This window comes from Acanthochromis polyacanthus, chromosome 22, assembly GCF_021347895.1.
Source record: "Acanthochromis polyacanthus isolate Apoly-LR-REF ecotype Palm Island chromosome 22, KAUST_Apoly_ChrSc, whole genome shotgun sequence".
In the NCBI taxonomy this organism is placed as follows: domain Eukaryota; kingdom Metazoa; phylum Chordata; class Actinopteri; family Pomacentridae; genus Acanthochromis; species Acanthochromis polyacanthus.
Window position 1 is genome coordinate 29,345,224 of NC_067134.1, and position 25,125 is coordinate 29,370,348.

A 25,125-nucleotide genomic window follows, 5' to 3' on the forward strand; every position below is an offset into this window, starting at 1 on the left:
TTACAGACCGTATTATGTACCACAGATTAGTAAACACAAGCGATGACAGCAGTCTGAGTTTCTGCTGCGATGAATCAAACCAACACAGAGAAACAGAGAAACACCATCCATCTGGATCTACATCATGTTAGTCCATCAATGACTTATTTGTTATTAGAACATGCTTATTCTTAGCTACATTTGTTGAAAAACCTATCTGAAGTAACGCTGTACTGCATGATTTCACATCCAGAGGATTCATCTGACTCACCTCAAATGTGAGATATAAGGCAGACACTGCAGGAAACTCCTCACTTCACTCTCTTTGTCAGAACAGCCTCTGACTTTGACTTGTTTCTTCTCTGATTGGAGTTTCAGCACTTCCAGGAGGATGGAGGTCTTTCTCTCTGAGAGGTTTATGAACCAGACTGGAGGACCAGACTGGAAAACTGACTGTAATGATGGAAGGACTCTCAGACCTGATTTAGTCTCACAGTCCTTCACATGGGAGAACAGATCCAGGAGGTCATTACACTGAATTTCAGCATCATACCTATATCTGTCACTCAAAGGAAATGTTTTGTACGTGCACACTGATGATAACAGCTCCACTGTCTTCTCTCCTGTCTGATGTTCTCTCTCTGCTGCTGCACAGAACAGATTCCCCAAGAACCTGATGATGTCATCATCGACTGACCACATAGGAACACTGAAAGAAAAAGAAGGAAACACTTTGTGATGATTTGATCTCAGCTGCATAAATACAGCCACATCTCAGAGATTATTCCTGTTTTATCTGTGCAGTAATAGATGGTTTATGGGAGTTTTTATGTTTGGAAGCTGCTGAGATATTCAAAATATCACTTTAAACTTTCAGACCTTCTACTGTTGTACTTCTACTAAATATAGTGGTGTACTCTGATACAACTATATTTGAAATGGGCCAGAGATGAAATAGAACTGAAATATGACCATTATGAATAAAGGCACAATCAAAGAATGTAATCCTGATGACAAACAAAGATCACAGGAATATTTAGAACAATAAAGTTACAATTCTCTGGATTTCTCATTGTAAGCAGTGAATCATGTAAAGAACAAATGATTTACCTGAGCTGTGAGATATAAGGCAGACACTGCAGGAAACTCCTCACTACACTCTCTTCATCTGAACAGCCTCTCAGTTCCACTTGTTTCTTCTCTGATTGGAGTTTCAGCACTTCCAGGAGGATGGAGGTGTTTCTCTTTGAGAGGTTTATGATCCAGACTGGAGGACCAGACTGGAAAACTGACTGTAATGATGGAAGGACTCTCAGACCTGTTTTAGTCTCAAAGTCCTTCACATGGGAGCACAGATCCAGGAGGACATTACAGTGATGTTCATAATAATCATCATCATCATCCATATATCTGTCACTAAAAGGAAATGTGTCATCGCTGCACACTGATGATAACAGCTCCACTGTCTTCTCTCCTGTCTGCTGTTCTCTCTCTGCTGCTGCACAGAACAGATTCCCCAAGAACCTGGTGAAGTCACCATCAAATGACCAGAAAGAAACACTGCAAGAAAAAGAAGGAAACACTTTGTGATGATTTTATCTCAGCTGCATAAATACAGCCACATCTCAGAGATTATTCCTGTTTTATCAGTGCAGTAATAGATGGTTTATGGGAGTTTTTATGTTTGGAAGCTGCTGAGATATTCAAAATATCACTTTAAACTTTCAGACCTTCTACTGTTGTACTTTTTGTTTTTATTTTATCACCAGGTTTTATCAAAAGGGAACAACGACTGCATTAATGTCACTGACTTACAGTCTCATTATTATTATTCACATCATTACAGTATTTTCAAACAGACACAAAACTCTCCCATGGTTCTAAACTGTTAGTTACATATTTCCAATTAAAAAGCTGTGTTTACATTCTTTTTCTCTGCTAACTGTCATCAGTCAGTGATCTTAATGGAGTTCAGCTGCCTGTTAGGCTTCATGCTGCTGTTCTGATGATTAAAAATATGAGTGAGTGTCTGAACACATGATGTAGTGGAGTAATGACTGAAAACACTGAAACTTCCTACTGAATGAAAACACAACTGATTTAAATCAAGGACCAAAAGACATGACAACAAAAATCTCAATCTAATCTGACCACACACGGATATAAAGTCTGACATTCAAAGACAACTAAAATAAAGACATAAATATAGTGGTGTACTCTGATACAACTATATTTGAAATGGGCCAGAGATGAAATAGAACTGAAATATGACCATTATGAAGAAAGTCACAATCAAAGAATGTAATCCTGATGACAAAGAAAGATCACAGGAATATTTAGAACAATAAAGTTAGAATTCCCTGGATTTCTCATTTTAAGCAGTGAATCATGTAAAGAACAAATGATTTACCTGAGCTGTGAGATATAAGGCAGACACTGCAGGAAACTCCTCACTTCACTCTCTTCATCTGAACAGCCTGTCAGCTTCACGTGTTTCTTTTCTGATTGGAGTTTCAGCACTTCCAGGAGGATGGAGGTATTTCTCTCTGAGAGGTTTATGAACCAGACTGGAGGACCAGAATGGAAAACTGACTGTAATGATGGAAGGACTCTCAGACCTGTTTTAGTCTCACAGTCCTTCAGATGGGAGAACAGATCCAGGAGGGCATTACACTGATGTTGAGAATAATCATCATCATCCATATATCTGTCACTAAAAGGAAATTTATTGTATGTGCACACTGATAATAACAGCTCCACTGTCTTCTCTCCTGTCTGCTGTTCTCTCTCTGCTGCTGCACAGAACAGATTCCCCAAGAACCTGGTGATGTCATCATCAAATGACTCCCAATAAACACTGCAAGAAAAAGAAGGAAACACTTTGTGATGATTTGATCTCAGCTGCATAAATACAGCCACATCTCAGAGATTATTCCTGTTTTATCTGTGCAGTAATAGATGGTTTATGGGAGTTTCTTTGTTTGGAAGCTGCTGAGATATTCAAAATATCACTTTAAACTTTCAGACCTTCTACTGTTGTACTTTTTGTTTTTATTTTATCATCAGGTTTTATCAAAAGGGAACAACGACTGCATTAATGTCACTGACTTACAGTCTCATTATTATTATTGACATCATTACAATATTTTCAAACAGACACAAAACTCTCCCATGGTTCTAAACTGTTAGTTACATATTTCCAATTAAAAAGCTGTGTTTACATTCTTTTTCTCTGCTAACTGTCATCAGTCAGTGATCTTAATGGAGTTCAGCTGCCTGTTAGGCTTCATGCTGCTGTTCTGATGATTAAAAATATGAGTGAGTGTCTGAACACATGATGTAGTGGAGTAATGACTGAAAACACTGAAACTTCCTACTGAATGAAAACACAACTGATTTAAATCAAGGACCAAAAGACATGACAACAAAAATCTCAATCTAATCTGACCACACACGGATATAAAGTCTGAGATTCAAAGACAACTAAAATAAAGACATAAATATAGTGGTGTACTCTGATACAACTATATTTGAAATGGGCCAGAGATGAAATAGAACTGAAATATGACCATTATGAAGAAAGTCACAATCAAAGAATGTAATCCTGATGACAAAGAAAGATCACAGGAATATTTAGAACAATAAAGTTAGAATTCCCTGGATTTCTCATTTTAAGCAGTGAATCATGTAAAGAACAAATGATTTACCTGAGCTGTGAGATATAAGGCAGACACTGCAGGAAACTCCTCACTTCACTCTCTTCATCTGAACAGCCTGTCAGCTTCACGTGTTTCTTTTCTGATTGGAGTTTCAGCACTTCCAGGAGGATGGAGGTATTTCTCTCTGAGAGGTTTATGAACCAGACTGGAGGACCAGAATGGAAAACTGACTGTAATGATGGAAGGACTCTCAGACCTGTTTTAGTCTCACAGTCCTTCAGATGGGAGAACAGATCCAGGAGGGCATTACACTGATGTTGAGAATAATCATCATCATCCATATATCTGTCACTAAAAGGAAATTTATTGTATGTGCACACTGATAATAACAGCTCCACTGTCTTCTCTCCTGTCTGCTGTTCTCTCTCTGCTGCTGCACAGAACAGATTCCCCAAGAACCTGGTGATGTCATCATCAAATGACTCCCAATAAACACTGCAAGAAAAAGAAGGAAACACTTTGTGATGATTTGATCTCAGCTGCATAAATACAGCCACATCTCAGAGATTATTCCTGTTTTATCTGTGCAGTAATAGATGGTTTATGGGAGTTTCTTTGTTTGGAAGCTGCTGAGATATTCAAAATATCACTTTAAACTTTCAGACCTTCTACTGTTGTACTTTTTGTTTTTATTTTATCATCAGGTTTTATCAAAAGGGAACAACGACTGCATTAATGTCACTGACTTACAGTCTCATTATTATTATTGACATCATTACAATATTTTCAAACAGACACAAAACTCTCCCATGGTTCTAAACTGTTAGTTACATATTTCCAATTAAAAAGCTGTGTTTACATTCTTTTTCTCTGCTAACTGTCATCAGTCAGTGATCTTAATGGAGTTCAGCTGCCTGTTAGGCTTCATGCTGCTGTTCTGATGATTAAAAATATGAGTGAGTGTCTGAACACATGATGTAGTGGAGTAATGACTGAAAACACTGAAACTTCCTACTGAATGAAAACACAACTGATTTAAATCAAGGACCAAAAGACATGACAACAAAAATCTCAATCTAATCTGACCACACACGGATATAAAGTCTGAGATTCAAAGACAACTAAAATAAATGAATAAATATAGTGGTGTACTCTGATACAACTATATTTGAAATGGGCCAGAGATGAAATAGAACTGAAATATGACCATTATGAATAAAGGCACAATCAAAGAATGTAATCCTGATGACAAACAAAGATCACAGGAATATTTAGAACAATAAAGTTAGAATTCTCTGGATTTCTCATTGTAAGTGTTGAAGAATGGGAAATAAACTGGTGAAAAAATGGGGAATTAAAATTAAAGTGCTGCACTGCAGTGAGGGGAGAATTTAAACTGCGCCACAGCTCAAGGTTCAGATCTAGAGATAGTCAGCATGATATGAGAAGATCAGTCTGCCTGCTGCAGAGGGGACAAGGAGGTGTACCTTGGGTAGATATGCTGAGGTGTAAAGAGTATAAAGAACTTGTCTGAATGAGATGCCTCGTGGTAAATAAAGGTTCTGATTGGTTGGCAGGGAGACAGGGGGAGGGAATTGGCCCCCTCCTGCTGACTCTGCTCTACTGTTGATTTTTTTTGGGAAAACACCAGGAGTCCCAGTCACTATTAAAAACTGAATAAATGATGTAATAGTGTCAAGGAAGGTGTGATGTTCATACTAAAAAATAGGCTGGACCTGGGGCGTGGAAACCCAGAGCCAGAAAAGTATAAAAGACAGGGCATCAGAGGGCAGAGTCAGATCTACCCCGGGGTATCTCAGAGTGTTTGGACCTGTGCTGCACAGAATAAACACTTTATTTTTGAATCTGAAGATTGCTCCAAGACTCTTCTCTGTTTTTCATTGGTGAGACTGCTGCAACTATTATCTTTTGACCAAGGATATTTTTAGTAAATGAGGACCTAGAATAAAGACAGAAGACTTAATCTGTGAAAACAATGTATCCACTAAAAAAGCAGTGAATCATGTCAAGAACAAATTATTTACCTGAGCTGTGAGATATAAGGCAGACACTGCAGGAAACTCCTCACTTCACTCTCTTCATCTGAACAGCCTCTCAGTTCCACTTGTTTCGTCTCTGATTGGAGTTTCAGCACTTCCAGGAGGATGGAGGTCTTTCTCTCTGAGAAGTCGATGGACCAGACTGGAGGAGTTGACTGGAAGACTGACTGTAATGATGGAAGGACTCTCAGACCTGTTTTAGTCTCACAGTCCTTCACATGGGAGCACAGATCCAGGAGGAAATCACACTGATATTGAATATAATCGTTATTATTATCCAAATGTGTGTCACGAAAAGGTAGTGTGTCATCGCTGCACACTGATAATAACAGCTCCACTGTCTTCTCTCCTGTCTGATGTTCTCTCTCTGCTGCTGCACAGAACAGATTCCCCAAGAACCTGGTGATGTCATCATCAAATGACTCCCAATAAACACTGCAAGAAAAAGAAGGAAACACTTTGTGATGATTTGATCTCAGCTGCATAAATACAGCCACATCTCAGAGATTATTCCTGTTTTATCTGTGCAGTAATAGATGGTTTATGGGAGTTTTTATGTTTGGAAGCTGCTGAGATATTCAAAATATCACTTTAAACTTTCAGACCTTCTGTTGTTGTACTTTTTGTTTTTATTTTATCACCAGGTTTTATCAAAAGGGAACAACGACTGCATTAATGTCACTGACTTACAGTCTCATTATTATTATTCACATCATTACAATATTTTCAAACAGACACAAAACTCTCCCATGGTTCTAAACTGTTAGTTACATATTTCCAATTAAAAAGCTGTGTTTACATTCTTTTTCTCTGCTAACTGTCATCAGTCAGTGATCTTAATGTAGTTCAGCTGCCTGTTAGGCTTCATGCTGCTGTTCTGATGATTAAAAATATGAGTGAGTGTCTGAACACATGATGTAGTGGAGTAATGACTGAAAACACTGAAACTTCCTACTGAATGAAAACACAACTGATTTAAATCAAGGACCAAAAGACATGACAACAAAAATCTAAATCTAATCTGACCACACACGGATATAAAGTCTGAGATTCAAAGACAACTAAAATAAAGACATAAATATAGTGGTGTACTCTGATACAACTATATTTGAAATGGGCCAGAGATGAAATAGAACTGAAATATGACCATTATGAATAAAGTCACAATCAAAGAATGTAATCCTGATGACAAACAAAGATCACAGGAATATTTAGAACAATAAAGTTAGAATTCTCTGGATTTCTCATTGTAAGTGTTGAAGAATGGGAAATAAACTGGTGAAAAAATGGGGAATTAAAATTAAAATTAAAGTGCTACACTGCAGTGAGGGGAGAATTTAAACTGCGCCACAGCTCAAGGTTCAGATCTAGAGAGAGTCAGCATGATATGAGAAGATCAGTCTGCCTGCTGCAGAGGGGACAAGGAGGTGTACCTTGGGTAGATATGCTGAGGTGTAAAGAGTATAAAGAACTTGTGTGAATGAGATGCCTCGTGGTAAATAAAGGTTCTGATTGGTTGACAGGGAGACAGTGGGAGGGAATTGGCCCCCTCCTGCTGACTCTGCTCTACTATTGATTTTTTTTGGGAAAACACCAGGAGTCCCAGTCACTATTAAAAACTGAATAAATGATATAATAGTGTCAAGGAAGGTGTGATGTTCATACTAAAAAATAGGCTGGACCTGGGGCGTGGAAACCCAGAGCCAGAAAAGTATAAAAGACAGGGCATCAGAGGGCAGAGTCAGATCTACCCCGGGGTATCTCTCAGAGTGTTTTTACCTGTGAGACTACTGCAACTATTATCTTTAGACCAAGTATATTTTTAGTAAATGAGGACCTAGAAAAAAGACAGAAGACAATCTGTGAAGACAATGTATTCACTACATAAGCAGTGAATCATGTAAAGAACAAATTATTTACCTGAGCTGTGAGATATAAGGCAGACACTGCAGGAAACTCCTCACTTCACTCTCTTCATCTGAACAGCCTGTCAGTTCCACTTGTTTCTTCTCTGATTGGAGTTTGAGCACTTCCAGGAGGATGGAGGTCTTTCTCTCTGAGAGGTTTATGAACCAGACTGGAGGACCAGACTGGAAAACTGACTGTAATGATGGAAGGACTCTCAGACCTGTTTTAGTCTCACAGTCCTTCACATGGGAGAACAGATCCAGGAGGAAATCACACCGATGTTCATCATCATCATCATCCTCATCCATATATGTGTCACTCAAAGGAAATGTTTTGTACGTGCACACTGATGATAACAGCTCCACTGTCTTCTCTCCTGTCTGATGTTCTCTCTCTGCTGCTGCACAGAACAGATTCCCCAAGAACCTGGTTTGTTCATCAAGACGTGATGTCAGGGGAACAAAACTGGAACAATAAGAAGAAAACATGTTGTGATTATCTGATCTCAGCTGCATAAATACAGCCACATCTCAGAGATTATTCCTGTTTTATCTGTGCAGTAATAGATGGTTTATGGGAGTTTTTATGTTTGGAAGCTGCTGAGATATTCAAAATATCACTTTAAACTTTCAGACCTTCTACTGTTGTACTTCTACTAAATATAGTGGTGTACTCTGATACAACTATATTTGAAATGGGCCAGAGATGAAATAGAACTGAAATATGACCATTATGAATAAAGACACAATCAAAGAATGTAATCCTGATGACAAACAAAGATCACGGGAATATTTAGAACAATAAAGTTACAATTCTCTGGATTTCTCATTGTAAGCAGTGAATCATGTAAAGAACAAATGATTTACCTGAGCTGTGAGATATAAGGCAGACACTGCAGGAAACTCCTCACTTCACTCTCTTCATCTGAACAGCCTCTCAGTTGCACTTGTTTCTTCTCTGACTGGAGTTTCAGCACTTCCAGGAGCATGGAGGTCTTTCTCTCTGAGAGGTTTATGATCCAGACTGGAGGACCAGACTGGAAAACTGACTGTAATGATGGAAGGACTCTCAGACCTGTTTTCGTCTCACAGTCCTTCACATGGGAGCACAGATCCAGGAGGACATTACAGCGATGTTCAATAGAAGAACCCATAAATTTGTCACTAAAAGGTAATGTGTCATCGCTGTACACTGATGATAACAGATCCAGCATCTTCTCGCCTGTCTGCTGTTCTCTCTCTGCTGCTGCACAGAACAGATTCCCCAAGAACCTGGTTTGTTTGTCAAGACCTGATTTCCGAGGAACAAACCTGGAAGAAGAAAACATTTTGTGATGATTTGATCTCAGCTGTATAAACAACTACAACACATAGGAATGATAATGATTTTATCTGCGTATTTATAGTTGATTTATTATGTATATTTTGAAGTTCCTGACAGATTAAAAATACCTACAACAATTTAATTTCAAGGTTTGTCTATGTTTTATTTTACTGCAGAGGTATGATCATCACATTACTGTCACAGAGTTACAGTGTTCTTGTGATTCAAACATTTTATTGTCTTACTGTCACACAATTAGTTCAGGAAAATGTATTCTGCAACTGTCATGTTCAGCCACAGCAAGTGATTGAAGGCAACCTGGTTTTCCATGTGAACAGTAACGTGCACTAAAGGAGTAATGGAGCCCCTCACAGAATGACGTACAACAAAGGAGCAACGCTGACTTCTTTATCCTCTTACAGGCAGAAGACTGACATGTTTCAAAGTGTTGCAGCTGAATATTCAAGATTTCTAAAAAGCTGTTTGCTCATTCTTCCGTCAGCTAAATTTGATGAGTGAAAGACCTTCATTGAAGTTCTTCAACATTATCTCAGTGCTGTTCAGTTCAGTCGACTAAAAACATGAGTGAGGTGATTAAAACAAGATGTACTGAAGTAAGAACCAGAACATACTGCACCTACCTACATACTGTAAACATGATTGATTAATAATGAAGAAATAATTCAGACTCATGACACCAACACTCTAAATCACTTATGGGCACTTTAGAAATGATAGAAATTACTTTAGTTGGTGTTCTGTTGTTCTTATCATCAGGGACAAGTTTTATAAACTGAATATAAATAGATATAAATCTCAGATTCAAAGACAAAAAGTAACAAAACAAATAAATACAGTGATGTAGAGTGATTTTCTCTGAACAGGGACTGAGTGAAAATAGAACTGGAATATCACGTCTCCTGAATAAAGTTATGATGTAGAAATATAATACTGATGGTAAAGAAAAATCACAGGAATATTTATAACAATACAATAAACTCATGGACTTCTAACAAAGAGAATCACTCAAAAATGTTCATCATATCTTCTTATTAATGTCGTAGTTCTGACTTCTTTTGTTCAGACATAAAGTGAATCTGGTGGTTCTACGGGGCGTGCTGCGTATGCCGGCTGTTAAAATCTGCTGGTTGACACGTCACACACTGTCAGTGAGATGCTTCTGAAGAAGGTGAGAGCTTTCACTGAAACTAACAAGTACATCAACATCTATCTACTCACTTTATGTCCAAACAAAGAACTCTAAAGTACTATATAAAGTGAATCATTTGAAGCACAAGTCATTACCTGAGCTGTGAGATATGAGGTAGACACTGCAGGAAACTCCTCACTTTATTCTTTTTGTCTGACCAGCCTGTCAGAATGACCTGTTTCTTCTCTGACTGTAGTTTCAGCACTTCCAGGAGGATGGAGGTCTTTCTCTCTGAGAGGTTTATGACCCAGAAAGGAGGACCAGACTGGAAAACTGACTGTAATGATGGAAGGACTCTCAGACCTGTTTTAGTCTCACAGTCCTTCACATGGGAGAACAGATCCTGCAGGGCTTTACAGACTTCTTCTATATTATCACCATCAAAGCTGTAATTGTATAGATCACTGAAAGGTCGTGTTTCATCGCTGAACACTGATGATAACAGATCCAGCATCTTCTCTCCTGTCTGCTGTTCTCTCTCTGCTGCTGCACAGAACAGATTCCCCAAGAACCTGATTTGTTCATCAAGACTTGATTTCAGGGGAACAAAACTGGAACAATAAGAAGAAAACATCTTGAGATGATCTGATCTCAGCTGTATAAACAACCACACATAGGAATAATACCCATTTTATCTGTGCATTAATAGATCATTTATTGTTTATTTTTGAAGCTCCTGGCACATTGAAAATACTCACAGGCTTAAATTAAAAGAGTCTTCTTAAAATGTGAATCTTACCATTTTCTACTGGGGAGGTAATAACACACCTGCATTACTGTCACAGAGCTGCAGAGTTCTTATGGTTCACATCATTGTCTTATCTTCCTTCTTTATTCTCTTACAGGCAGAAGACTGACATGTTTCAAAGTGTTGCAGCTGAATATTCAAGATTTCTAAAAAGCTGGTTGCTCGTTCTTCTATCAGCTCAATTTGATGAGTGAAAGACCTTCATTGAAGTTCTTCAACTTTACCTAGTGCTGTTCAGTCGACTAAAAATAAGACTGATTTTAAACATGATATACTAAAGTTAGAATCTAAAAATACTTCACCTACCTACTTAACGTAAACACAACCGATTTAAAATTAAGAAACAATTCAGACTCATGACACCAACACTCTAAATCACATATGGGCACTTTACAAATGACAGAAATGAGTTGGCATCTGGCTGTTTTTTGTTAAAATCTATTATAAGCTCCCAGTTTCATAAGCTGATCATACATACATATAGATCTCTAAATCAAACACAGAATACAACTAAAAAACTAAATAAATATAGTGGTGTAAAGAGAACAGTGTTGTACTCTGAATAAGGGCTGAGTGAAAATAGAACTGAAATATCACCTCTTCTGAACAAAGTTACAATGTAGAAATATAATACTGATTAAAAAAGAAAGATTCCAAGGCAAGAAACTGCTAATATTGTTATGGGAATTCTAAAATGTATTTCTATGAAATGGAGAAAAGACAAAATAGAACTGAAATATGACCCCAAGAGGACGAAGTCACAACGTGAAGCAATAATAATGATGATAAACAAGAGTCACAGTAATATTAAAAACATTAACGTAGTAGATTCATGGCTTACTTAACTTGAATAAAGAAAAGTTCTCTTCAAGGAGCTTCAGAAACTACTTTTTCAAACAATTCAATCCCTCTTGATTTGAATTAATAAGGTGCTAATATTTCTGACAGAACTGATTTAAACAGCATACCACTTGTTTGTTTCTTCTGGTATTTAGAAAACAGCTCTAACACACTGTGGGAACTGGAAAGGAATCTTACATAGAGTTTACTGTGTGAAGGACAATTCATTTACCTGAGCTGTGAGATATAAGGCAGACATTGCAGGAAACTCCTCACTTCACTCTCTTCATCTGAACAGCCTGTCAGTTCCATTTGTTTCTTCTCTGATTGGAGTTTCAGCACTTCCAGGAGGATGGAGGTCTTTCTCTCTGAGAGGTTTATGAACCAGACTGGAGGAGCTGACTGGAAAACTGACTGTAATGATTGAAGGACTCTCAGACCTGTTTTAGTCTCACAGTCCTTCACATGGGAGAACAGATCCAGGAGGAAATCACAACGATATTGATCATCTATGGATTTGGCATCAAAAGGGAAAGTTTCATAGCAGCACACTGATGATAACAGATCCAGCATCTTCTCTCCTGTCTGCTGTTCTCTCTCTGCTGCTGCACAGAACAGATTCCCCAAGAACCTGGTTTGTTTGTCAGGATCTGACCACAGTGGAACGACACTGGAACAATGAGAAACAAAACATTTTAATGATCTGATCTCAGTCGTATGAATACAACCACACACAACTAATTAACTTTATCTTGTCCATGTTCATCTTTTATCTAATGAAACTCAATTTTCATCACATCTTTCATCAGAGCAGCCAAACCTTTTTAAACAATCATTGACTCACAACCACTGACATCTGTAAACTTCATTTGTTGCTCACTATAAGGCTGTAGAATTTTCATGATCAGTAAAGTTCACTCCAGTCAGGAGATAAGAAGAGGCAGGGTATGCTTGTTTCTATTACTCTGTCATGTGTTGCTTTGGAAATTAGAATATGTTCCACAACACCAATTCTCAAAGTGGGTTACAGGAAAATACACATGTTGAACCAAAACAAGAACACCTGTGACACCTGGAGTGGATTTAAATGGATCTGGTTGCAGTTTTTAACAGAGCATAAATGTTTTCTCAGCCTTGAAAATCTACAGAGTCTGTCTCCTGTACTTATAAAGTGATGAGGCCTCAAAAATGCATGAAAAATAACTGAAAAGTGCAAAATTTTAACACAAACCTACGTATTTCAAAGCCCTTTATGCCTGAAGATATTCTTAGTAAGAAGGTTAAAACTGTGCATGGCTTCATTAAATATATTGAAGTTTTTATACATAAAAAACAGCTGATTCTGAAGGGGAATGGGAGAAGCCACTAATTGATCTTGGACAAACCCAGACATCTCTTTTTGCACCAATATAACACTTCCAGCACAGTTGGAGCATCCACATATCATTGTACTAGTTTACTGATGTTGTCTGTTCTCTCTCAGACACCTCATTCCGGTACAGTAAAACTCTGCCTTGACGGTCCAACTCAGAGGGACAAATACACTGTGGATCAACAGGAGTGTTCAAGAAAACAATGAGCAAACTGTAGTGTACAGCTTAAAGAGGTTCTCTCACTCATTGGACTTGGTGGTTTAGGGGGCGTGCCTGAGAACCCATAGTTTGGTTGCTGACATTGTTTTCGCGGCATTCTGTGTGTGGCTCGAGAAGAATAAAGTTGACTCACCAGCAACTAGCTCGTGTCTCCCTCTTCTTCGCCACAAAACAGCTAATTATTCTTTAGACTGGAGCCACAGATCCACCTCTCATAAGCAGTACTGATCGTTCACATGAAGGTTGGATCATTCTGCTGGTAACTGACTCAGAATGTGATGTGTGCTCTAGTTTTAGGTCAAAGGACAAATCCTAACTTAGCAACTGGCAGCAGTCATACAAACGTGTATCAAACAGGTCATGGTGTCTGAGGTATGATGCAGTCTGCTGACTCAGGACAGTTAAAGCTTGCAAGTGTGACAAATGCTTAACAGTGAGGCACAACACAAACAGTTTTGGAATTTTGAGTTTGTACCTCTTAGTATTTATGCAAAATAAAATGTTTACAAAATTAGAATGAAAATAAAACTTCATTTGAACAGTTAAATACTGTTAAATATAATCACTTACCTGAGCTGTGAGATATAAGGCAGACACTGCAGGAAACTCCTCACTTCACTCTCTTCATGAGACCAGCGTGTCAGCTTCACATGTTTCTTCTCTGACTGGAGTTTCAGCACTTCCAGGAGGATGGAGGTCTTTCTCTCTGAGAGGTTTATGAACCAGACTGGAGGACCAGACTGGAAAACTGACTGTAATGATGGAAGGACACTCAGACCTGTTTTAGTCTCATGGATGTACAGGTCCAGCAGGAAATCACACCATTTCCATTGAAGAGGAATCGATTTGTATCTGCACACTGACAATAACAGCTCCAGTATCTTCTCTCCTGTCTGCTGTTCTCTCTCTGCTGCTGCACAGAACAGATTCCTGAAGAACCTGGTTTGTTCATCAAGACCTGATTTCTGAGGAACAAACCTGGAAGAAGAAAACATTTTGTGATGATTTGATCTCAGCTGTATAAACAACTACAACACATAGGAATGATAATGATTTTATCTGTGTATTTAGAGATGATTTATTACGTATATTTTGAAGTTCCTGACATATTAAAAATGCCCACAACAATTTCAAGATGTTTCATTTGTCTTTGTTGTCTTTTTTACTGCAGAGGTATGATCATCACATTACCGTCACAGAGCTGCAGTGTTCTTGTGATTCAAACATTTTATTGTCTTACTGTGACACAATTAGTTCAGGAAAATGTATTCTGCAACTGTCATGTTCAGCCACAGCAAGTGATTGAAGGCAACCTGGTTTTCCAAGTGAACAGTAACGTGCACTAAAGGAGTAATGGAGCCCCTCACAGAATGACGTACAACAAAGGAGCAACGCTGACTTCTTTATCCTCTTACAGGCAGAAGACTGACATGTTTCAAAGTGTTGCAGCTGAATATTCAAGATTTCTAAAAAGCTGGTTGCTCATTCTTCCGTCAGCTAAATTTGATGAGTGAAAGACCTTCATTGAAGTTCTTCAACATTATCTCAGTGCTGTTCAGTTCAGTCGAAGCACAAGTCATTACCTGAGCTGTGAGATATAAGGCAGACACTGCAGGAAACTCCTCACTTCACTCTCTTCATCTGAACAGCCTGTCAGCTTTACATGTTTCTTCTCTGATTGGAGTTTCAGCACTTCCAGGAGGATGGAGGTCTTTCTCTCTGAGAGGTTTATGAACCAGACTGGAGGACCAGACTGGAAAACTGACTGTAATGATGGAAGGACTCTCAGATCCGTTTCAGTCACATGAGAATACAGGTCCAGCAGGAAATCACACCATTTCTGTTTGATAGGGAACGTTCTGTATCTGCACACTGATGATAACAGCTCCAGCATCTTCTCTCCTGTCTGCTGTTTTCTCTCTGCTGCTGCACAGAACAGTTTCCCCAAGAACCTGGATTCTTCTGACGATCCTGATACTTGAGGCACGACACTGAAAGCGTAAGGAATAAAAACACTTGCCATATAGTCTTTATGAAAAGGAAAAATACTGTAGTTTTTCTACGTACTGCAGTTTAATGTTTGCAACCAGACAAACATAAAGCAAAGGGCAGCTCCTTGTGAAAACATAAATTATGAATAAGATCATCATTTATCTGAGCTGTGAGATGTAAAGCTCAGATTCAAAGGCGACTGACAAAAATAAACCACTTCAGTAGTGTAGAAAGTACAATATATTTCTATTGAATTAGGCATAAATATCAGAGGAATATTGAAGACACTACAACAATATAATGTTATGGATTTCTTCTTGTATCAAGAGAACTGTGCAAGTATAATAAAAAAGTATAATTCATAGTTTTATATTTTCCAATAATTCTGTATATTTTGTCTTTAGATGTCAGTCTGTGAAGCACCAAACCCTGAATGTTCTGAAATGTATTTATTAAACTCATTGTGCATAAATGCAGCAGCAATAATTATTTAGACACATCTGCAGCAGAATTTCTGAGACCATAAAACAAAGTACAAACAGTAGTACTTTTTCATTATTACCAACATTAAAAACAGTAATAACAGTAGATATTCATTTAGACTCATACTACACAATGAAACTAGCCTGAGGCCTGCCTGATTCTTAACGTTGAGTAAAAGCGCCATACCTGAGTGAGCTGATGGATGGTAAAGCCTCCAAGAGAGATTCACAGAGACTCTGGCAGACAGGAGCTGCTCTGTTCCAGTAGAGGCAGACTCTGGCCTTTGTTGTCATCCTCTTCATGACCTCCACTGCTCTTTCAAACAGCTGTTTTTCACCCTCCACTGGAAGGTGCATCTGATTTCCATCCAAGCCCAGTAAGGTTGTGTAGTCCATCTGTTCTTCACTGAGAAGGAAAATCTTCCACAGCTGCTGTGGCAAAGGGTCACACCTACAATTTAAAGAACAACCTCATGATGAAACAAATCCACTGTAAAGTATCGATATAATGATGTTGTAACCTAAGCAGTAATGTGATGCTAATAAACACACTCACTCATCCCATCGGACACTATGAAGGCATCCAAACAGCGACCTCATTCCTCGCTCTGATATCGTGACATCTTCAAGGTTCAACCTTATTTTCCTTTCCTTTGACTGACTGACCACATAGGCCACAGCACAGCAGCAGTGAGGATCAGGACTCTCTCCACTGAGGTCCACATGGTAGTCCAGTTTGTCTAGAAGGTAGATGCATGCTTCTGGACACTGGGACTCATACAAGCACTGGTATAAGAACATCCCATCAACATTAGGCTCAATGTTCTCAGCATCAACCACATCTGGCTGACACAGACCCGGGACAAATGTGGTGATGAGCTCCTTGAAGAACCAGCCAGATGTTTTGTTGAGTTCTTCAGCTGGAATCAGATGCCTCATCAATCTTGGGTTCTCATCATTCAACAATCCACACATAAAAGGGATCAAATGCTTCATATGTTTCTTCTCCTCAGTGAGGCTCTGCAGAAAAAAGTTCCTGATTTCATGAGGGTTCTTCAAGAGCCACACAGCTGCAAAGAACTCCTGCAGTGTGTAATGGAGGAATGCATGTCTAGTTTCTGTGTCAGTTCGGCCCACTTTGATAAAAAGTGGTTTCAGGAAACAAAGGACACAGCTGTCTTTACAGGACACTTCAGTCAGGTTCACAGTTTTTCCCTGAGTAGCAAGAAAAGCTATTTCAGCCAAAGACAGTATTTCCTCTGTCTTGGTGTTGATGAAGGCGTTCAGATCTTTGTTCTTTGTTCCGCTGCTGTTTACCTGAAGACAATAACGAACTATGTCCATGTAGATTCCTGTTATAGTGCATGGCTGAGTGTCTTCTGATGAAAAGCAGGCAGCCACCATCAGAGCATACATCGGGACATGGCAAAGAGTCAGCAACTCCAAGTTGTTCAAAACCTTCTGTGCTTCGTCGAGCGTTGCAGATAAGTAGGACTTTACGGTCTGCTCACTGAAACCTTTCACCTCCACTCTGAGACAGTCCCCAGAGAAGAAGTCTTCCTCATCATCTGGTCTGCAGGTTATGATGATCTTTGCATAAGGTAGTAGGTCTTTCTTTACAAGCCTCTGCACCACTGATGAAGACAGATCTGTGACTCCATCAAAAATGATGGTAACATTATGAGAGTTACTCTTTATATCCTGTAAGACCTCATCCACACCTTCATCTGGTTCACTGAACACCTTGAAGAGAAGTACCTCCAGGGTCATGGCTGGTCTGATTTGGGACGTTTCCCTCATGTCAAAGTAAAACATGTAATCTAACTCCTTGTCGTCCTTTTCTGCCCAGAGTCTCAGCATTTCACCAACCAGTGTCGTCTTTCCAATTCCAGGCTTCCCAACCAACAGTATGTTTTCATGTGTTTTCAGAAGGTCAGTGGGGGAAACTTCTGGTTTGTTCTCAGGGAAGTATGTCTTCAGTTTTTTAGGTCGACTCGTGTTGCTTTTCTTGCTCTTAAATCTTTTGATTTTCGATGGAGAGGGGCTCTCCTCTGTATCTAATACTAGTGAGGTGTATGACAGATCAGGCCTCCTGTTTTCTTCAAACAGATTTTTACTGGCCTTCCAAAACTCATTTGATATTTCTTTCACTTCTGACTTCAACTTTGCCTGATATCTGTGGCACGGCCTCGGTCCTAGAATGAAAACAGCAGGAAGAAAATAAATGTACGAGAAATTAACCGTGGTTCTCTTGCTGAGTAATAAATATTTGTACCCAGAGACATTAAAATGCATTATACAGATAAGTAAATGAAGCATTAGACTGATTTATCAGCCAGCTGATTCCCTTTTCAAAATAATCATCATCGGCCGGAGTTATGCCGATTAAATGCTGATATATTCTGAATTTCTTATAAAACAGCAAATGCTGTTGAATGATGTCTTTGTGCCGTTTGTCCAACACATGGAGCTCTAACTTCATTTAGTCCTCAGTAGCATACAGGAGTAAGCTACAACCAGGCAACATTACAGGAGTGGGCTGAGCCAACAGGTAAGTTTATAACTACGTTGTGAAATTAACAGTGACTCAACATGTTTCCCGTTTCAGTTGAACTCTCTTTGCCATGTGTCATGACGTCGGTCATCGTTTCACTGACGTTGCTAAAGTTGTGCTAACCTAGCTTAAGTTACTCCCTGTCTGTTCATGTTATCAATAACATCGCTGTCGTTACACCAGCCTAGCATAGCATGAGCTAACAGCTTAAAAGTCAGTCAGTGTAGAAATAACATAAGTGTACAAAATATCTGAGAGTACAGAACGAGTGTTCATCACTCCGTCACCTGCATGTTGAGGAGCATTTAAGGAGGAGGGTGTGAATGCAGAGGGGAGGAGATTTATTCAGTAAAATGATGAACATTACTGTCTGTCTTTGGTCACTGTCATGATGTCACTCTGAGTTTTACTTTGTCAGAAAATACGAGAACGTGACCGAGGCTGGAACAGCAACTCACTGTGTTGTTATGGAGGAACATGAGTGTCGGACTGTTTGTGACTCTTATATATTTAAAATGCAACTCTGTCAAAGATGACATGTTTTACATCTGAGAAAGATGTCTTTGGTTTTTATTTTGGTTGATATGAGTCCTCACTTCATGGTGAAGAAAATAATGGAGCAGAGAAAATGTGAACATTGAAGGGCATCAGAGAGCTGAAATAAAATGTATACAGGGTGGGGAAGCAAAAATGTCCCATTGACAAATTTGAATGTCCTGCCCAAACAGTGAAGGTAATCAAAACAATAATTAAAATCAAAGTTCCTTACCTTTAACTGATCTTTTTAGTATTTGTCAGACCTTGGTGCATTGTGAAGTGAGCAAGCAACAAGCAAAACGCAACAGAGTTTGTGATCTCCTGGATGCCCAAATCCCTCCGAAGGACATTGCCAAGATTGTTGGCATCAGTGAGAGGACCATTCGCCGCATCCAGCATGCCAGACAATCCAGTTTGGGCACCAAGAGATCTCCAGATGGTCCTGGGAGTCTTGGGCTCAGATGGCAATAAGATGCCCCCCTACTTCTTCAAGCCAGATCAGAAAATTGGGGCTGATGTGTGCTACAAAGTTCTGAGATACACCGTTTTGCCCTGGCTGAAGGCCACCTACCCTGACAACAACTATGTGTGGCAGCAAGATGGGGCTCCTGCTCACACATCAATCAAGGTCCAAAACTTCTGTGAGTAGAATATGGAGAACTTCTGGCCCAAAGGCATTTGGCCCCCGAGCTCACCTGATCTAAACCCCCTGGATTTTTTCTGATGGGGTGCTATTGAGTTGAGGACTAATGCCCCCCCTCATGCCAATATGGATTTACTTAAGGCTGCATTCTCCAGGGAATGGGAGGCCTACTCCAAGGAGGATATCAGGAGGGCCTGTGCCTCTTTCAGAGGCTGTATCGAGGCCTTCATCATTCCTGATGGAGGACATATTGAAGAAACATGTTCTGAAAGCTTTAAATTTGTGTCCTTCAAGAAATCAGTTCAAAATTCCAAAGAATAAAAAAGTTATTCCGAATTATAGTTGTTTTTTACCTGACAGGACATTTTTGCTTCCCCACCCTGTACATACATACCTATCTCTGAGTTGCAGCAACAAGAAGTACAAGACAAGATGTATTTTATTCCTTATTTATAGACTGACTCTTTTTTTAAGGTTTTATGATGCCTCCGAGGTCTACTGTTTTGCTGCATGTTTTTGAAAATTCTTCTCTGTTGTAAAATTAAACAAATACTAAAGGACAAATTATTGTAAAACAGTAAAATGTTCTGCCTGTAATTCATATATGTGTTGTTTTAAGCCTTAAGAGACCAAAAATAAGCTATTTTATTCATTTTATATATATATATATATATATATATATTTATTAATTGGTTATCAGAATTTTTTTTCAGCCAAATATCAGAATCTGCATCAATCTCAAAAAATCCATATCAGACGGGTGCTATTTAACATTAATAACAAAAAATGTGACACATTCTGGAGCTGAATTTTTATTCACAATACCTTGCAGGTCGTCCATTTGTGTTTCTTCCTTGAAGGAAAAGCAGCTGATCCAGTGGTGCAGGTCAAACTTCTGGGTTCCAGTGGAAGCACCAGGCTTGTTCTCAGGGACAGGAGGCGGCCTCCCTACAGGAAAAATTTAACTGTGGCAACATTTGCGGTTTAATATAAATTCTGATGGTGTATCTCAATTCAAAGAAGCTGCTACTGGTGTGTTTTTTGTTTTGTAATCACATACTGTACTTACAATAACTAGCTATTTTGCCTACGTCTGGTGTCATGTCTCTTGCCTGCACTTCAGCCTCTTTAGTGGATTTGTAACAGGAACAATATAGATCAGCAGTAAAAGTGAAAATCTTTTCAAAATTTAAAATAACACAAATCTTCACAGAAATTTCTTTGCATTTTACATACCTTTGATATGTAATTAAGAACCTGCTACCAAAATGAAAAGGGGATCCAAACAATATTAACCTGTAGTTATTTAAACTCCTTATAAACTGTCTGCAGCACAGGTAATACATCTGGCTGAACCTGGGGAATTGAGGAAGTTTTAAAATGGTCAAACCCACCAGGATTGTCAGTGGGAGGGTGAGAGATGAAAACCAACAATTAAATACACCAAAGAATCTAACAGCTCCAAGAACAGTAAATATTAAACATCTCTAGACTGTTAACAGTCTCATATTGAAATCAGTCTGTAAATCTGACCAATAAACTGCTGTTTGCTTTTAACCAGTGAACAAATATTTGAGAATGCCATCATTTTGTTCACATCAACAGATCGTGGTATTTTTAATCCCACTGTTTAATTCTTTGAAAATATTGTAAAAGAGATAAATGTGTGTTATCGTATTCAATGTGGTCTACACAGTTTTTTTCCAAACATCCAAGTCTGAAGGCCAGACAAAACTACATTTATTCTTCTGAACAGATACGAAAAGAGACAACAAAACCAGTTTAACCTAAATGTTAAAACACCATCATACACAGATTGATGCAGACTGAACAGAGACACACTTACACATCAGCCTGAACGTCTCCACTGATGACAGACTGCATCAGCTGCTCTCCACCTCTGGAACGACATTTTCCTCATCACAATTTATTTTAAATATCACAGAATAATAAATGATTACTGTTAAAGGTGATTAATACCTGTTGATCTCACACACCTTCACTCCTGCTCATCTCTCCATTGGGACCAGGAAGCCTCATGGGCCAACAGTGATCCTCTTCATTTTCTGTTGGACACAAATAAACCGCCTCAGAAAGACCAGAGTGACAGCAGGAGACACCATACCGAGGACACCTGGAAAATAAATAACGAGTCATGAGTTGAAGACAAATTACTGAATGTAAATGAAGTCATTAATGACACTAAAACTATATTCTGGATCCAGTCATGGTCGAGTATGAAACTTACCTGAAACCTCCAGTATGAACACATTGGGAATGAATTTACAGTAAAGTAGAAAGATCCTCTGTCCAGCAGTGAAACTTCTGAAATAAAAAAATGTTTACATGTTAATAAATGAGAAAAATCACAATTCAGGAAGAGGAAGTGACCATTATTTAATCTTCTAACTTAACTTTTGTGTAGGAAAAAGAAACATATAAATGACAAATTATTATGGAATCAAAATATTTTTATATGACTTTAAGCATTTTTGCAGGTGACCCTGAGTGACCCTTATTTTGTCCTCCTGTCAGTCTTTGGAAAGCAGAACATTATGATCTAGTAAAGGCTGAAAAACATTTTCACCTCCTATGAATATTTAAAAACACACACAGACAATCTATGCTGTGATTTACAGTTATTATTGACCTTCTTAGACACGCTGACTGAATATCAGCCGATAAATGACAGTTATTTTTTGTTCAGAGCAAATACAGGCTAACTAAACATGATTTGAAGCAGAACTACAACATGTATGTGTGATATTTAAATAACATTTATGTCTTGGATATAAGTAAGGAAGAACAAGTCATCTAATTGTCTGTAGACAGGTATTTATTTGTCATCAAGAAAAAATAACTTCTGAAACCACCTCCACAAACAAAATCTACTTTGTTCAAATAATACTCGACAAAGATATGAAGGCAGCGTGTCATATTTTATGAAACTCAATCCACTCTTTTAAATGGGGGATGAAGTATTTGTTGTTCCAGAACACGTCATCTCTACAACAGAATGGAAGTCAATGAACAACAAAGTACAACAACACACAGACTTAATGAGTGTGTAATGATGTCCTGCTCTACCTGGAGGGCTTGACAAAGTTAGCAGACATTTTAGAGGACCGGTTCATGTTGTCAGACATTCAGAACCGTGTGAAATGATTTCCTAGAAGACAAATGATGGACTTATGGATGTTCATGTGCCTGGCAACGATCCCAACTGAAATGGAAGCATCAAACCTGCCAACAGCCGGTTCTCATGTTTCTCTTTTCACCTGTGGCATCGTGTCATTTCAAGAAAGTTCTATTTTAACAAGTCGTACTGTTGTTACCAGTCATGCAGATTCCACTATCCATCATTGTCCTTTAAAGCCACAACTAACCAGACTTAATGGTGAATGACTTGTCACCAGTTAAACAGTTCAAACATTTTTAGAAACCCGCTCAACCCAAAAACAACAGAAAATTTGATTCTTAACTTTATCTGACAGTCAATAATCAAAACAACTGCATTCTATGTTAACATATTTGTTAATTTTTTAGACAAATAAAGCTGCTTGTTGCTCCATTAACACAATATCTGAGAAACTTCCAGAAATAACAACAAGCTAAATTTAGGCTACTTTTAGCATGAACTAGTTATTCACCATAAACAACGTATTTAAAACATACCTTTGAGTACTTTTTAAATTTTTTACTGGCAGGATATTTACAGAATAACTTACCCACTGAAAGCAACAGACAAATATGTCACAAAAGCAGGAAACAAAACAGAAACTGAGCAAAACAGGTGTCTGTCAGCGGCCACTCAAGCTAACTTTATAGCCGTTAAGTTACCGTTAAGTTGCTTCTCTGCCTCCCGGGCAAAATACATAATAGTTGGGCTCATAATTTATGTTGTTTTGTTCGTTAAAAAGTCTTTAAATCAGCTGGATAAAAATTAATACACGTTAAAGAGAAAAATAAACGTTAACTCCAACCGAACCGTTAGCTCAGTTTGTTAGCGATAGTTGATAAACGTTATTTCTTTCCTCCCGAGTTTAAAAATATACAGTTGGGCTCACAAATTGTATTGGTTTGTGAGTTAAAACTAGTTTAAAACAGCCTGTTAGAAAGTAATATATGTAAAATATGAAAATAAATTTGTGAAAATAAAAGCCAAGTGCAACCGGATGTTAGCTCCGTTCGTTAGCTACAGCTACTCTGCTAGCACCGACACAAAGTTAGCTAACCTATCGAAGAAAAGAAACAGATTTAAATAACCTAAAGCCACAGAAGTTACTCACACACAGCTTGTTTTGTCTTCAACAAGAGAAAATAAACGTCTTTCACTGCTGTCATACCGTCTGAATTGAAAGTTTGCTGAAGTTGGAAAGATATTCCAGATTAGGACTTCCGGCATCAATAACTCATAAGACAAACGTCAAAACAGAAACGATGTCTTCTTCCCATCGTTGTAAGGTAGACAATGAGCTACAAACCTTTTTCCCATTGTTGTAAGGTAGACAATGTGTTACAAGCCCAGTTTTATCAACAGTAGCTGTCTTAAAAGCTGCAGAAATAACATTGGTGTCCATGAGGGGTCAACAGGGACCGTCTGCAAATTGTAAAACCGCTGCAACAGCGAAGAGAGACACAAATATTCAATAACTTCACTCTTATGCACTGCAGTGCCACCAAAATTAAGCTAAAATATAAGGCCTGTACAGACAATATTTGGAAGTTTAAAAAAAACTGAACATTTGATCAGCAGGACCCCTTTGATGGTTGGACGGACTTTATTTCTTTTCCTACAGCGTATAAGTGAATTTGACTAAAAATATAAGTTCCTTAAAATTATGATTTTTTTAAAAATATCAAATCAATAGTTTTAGTCTTACCAGCAGCAGCCAGTTGAAGGTTGCAGTGATTTTGGTGACACTACAGTACATCAGAGTGAAGTTACTGAATATTTGTGTCTCTCTTCGCTGTTGCAGCAGTTTTGCTATTTGCAGACGGTCCCTGTGCACACCTCATAGACACCAATGTTATTTCCGCTACTCTTGATAAAACTGGGCTTGTAGCACATTGTCTACCTTACAACGATGGGAAAGAGGCATCGTTTATGTTTTGGTAACTTATATGTAATGAGTTATTAACGCTGGAAGTCCGAATCTGTCAATATCTTTCCAACTTTACCGAACTCCATCTCTGAAAGAGGAAACTGAAGCCGGTGGTTTCTTCCTCACGTGTAGAAAAGTTCAGATATCAACATACTGTATCTTTTAAAGACAGTCCTCATCTTTCTCCTCGACCTTGTGTGACTCTGTCCACTGCCTCACAGTTTCTCCAGTGGGTATTTTCCACGGACAGTCTGTGGTTCCTCCGTGTGACTTTTCACGCAGCCAGTTGATTCATTTCCTGGTCTGTGACAGTTTCACTTTGCTGTGGAGCTCCAGAAGCTTGTAGGATCACAAAAGATCCACCAGATGGAACTGTCGGACCAGAAACACAGATAGATTATATGTTTGTGTGGAGTGTGGATCAATACCAGAATCAATCATCAATAGAGGCATCAATAGCGGCACAGGAAGTGTTGTCTAAGAAGCGGTTTCT

General features: G+C 38.6%; 2 protein-coding genes across 13 annotated transcripts in view; one reads left to right on the forward strand and one right to left on the reverse strand.

Moving 5' to 3' along the window:
- The window catches only part of LOC110970828 (high affinity cGMP-specific 3',5'-cyclic phosphodiesterase 9A-like), a gene marked incomplete at its 3' end in the record, with an annotated part of 66,272 nt that overhangs the window by 38,335 nt on the left and 2,812 nt on the right, over positions 1-25,125 (forward strand). The gene's annotated exons all lie outside the window — the stretch shown is intronic.
- Positions 1-25,125, reverse strand: part of LOC110945503 (nucleotide-binding oligomerization domain-containing protein 1-like) — a 98,030-nt gene that overhangs the window by 6,155 nt on the left and 66,750 nt on the right. Inside the window, exons 1-14 of one of the 12 annotated variants that reach the window (XM_051942073.1) lie at positions 24,787-25,008; positions 21,776-21,852; positions 21,508-21,661; positions 21,374-21,427; positions 20,353-20,475; positions 16,350-17,988; positions 15,981-16,244; positions 14,903-15,310; positions 10,235-10,690; positions 8,473-8,916; positions 7,619-8,071; positions 5,684-6,133; positions 1,298-1,539; positions 251-458 (exon numbers count right to left, since the gene is read on the reverse strand). In XM_051942073.1, coding sequence (XP_051798033.1) covers positions 251-458; positions 1,298-1,539; positions 5,684-6,133; positions 7,619-8,071; positions 8,473-8,916; positions 10,235-10,690; positions 14,903-15,310; positions 15,981-16,244; positions 16,350-17,988; positions 20,353-20,475; positions 21,374-21,377 — 4,691 coding nt within the window. In that variant the 5' untranslated portion in view covers positions 21,378-21,427; positions 21,508-21,661; positions 21,776-21,852; positions 24,787-25,008. Of the gene's footprint in view, positions 1-250; positions 689-1,297; positions 1,540-5,683; positions 6,134-7,618; positions 8,072-8,472; positions 8,917-10,234; positions 10,691-11,959; positions 12,168-13,889; positions 14,245-14,902; positions 15,311-15,980; positions 16,245-16,349; positions 17,989-20,352; positions 20,884-21,373; positions 21,428-21,507; positions 21,662-21,775; positions 21,853-24,786; positions 25,009-25,125 lie in introns of those variants that run through there. The other 11 variants (XM_051942077.1, XM_051942076.1, XM_051942074.1 and 8 more) reach the window with 11 other exon arrangements.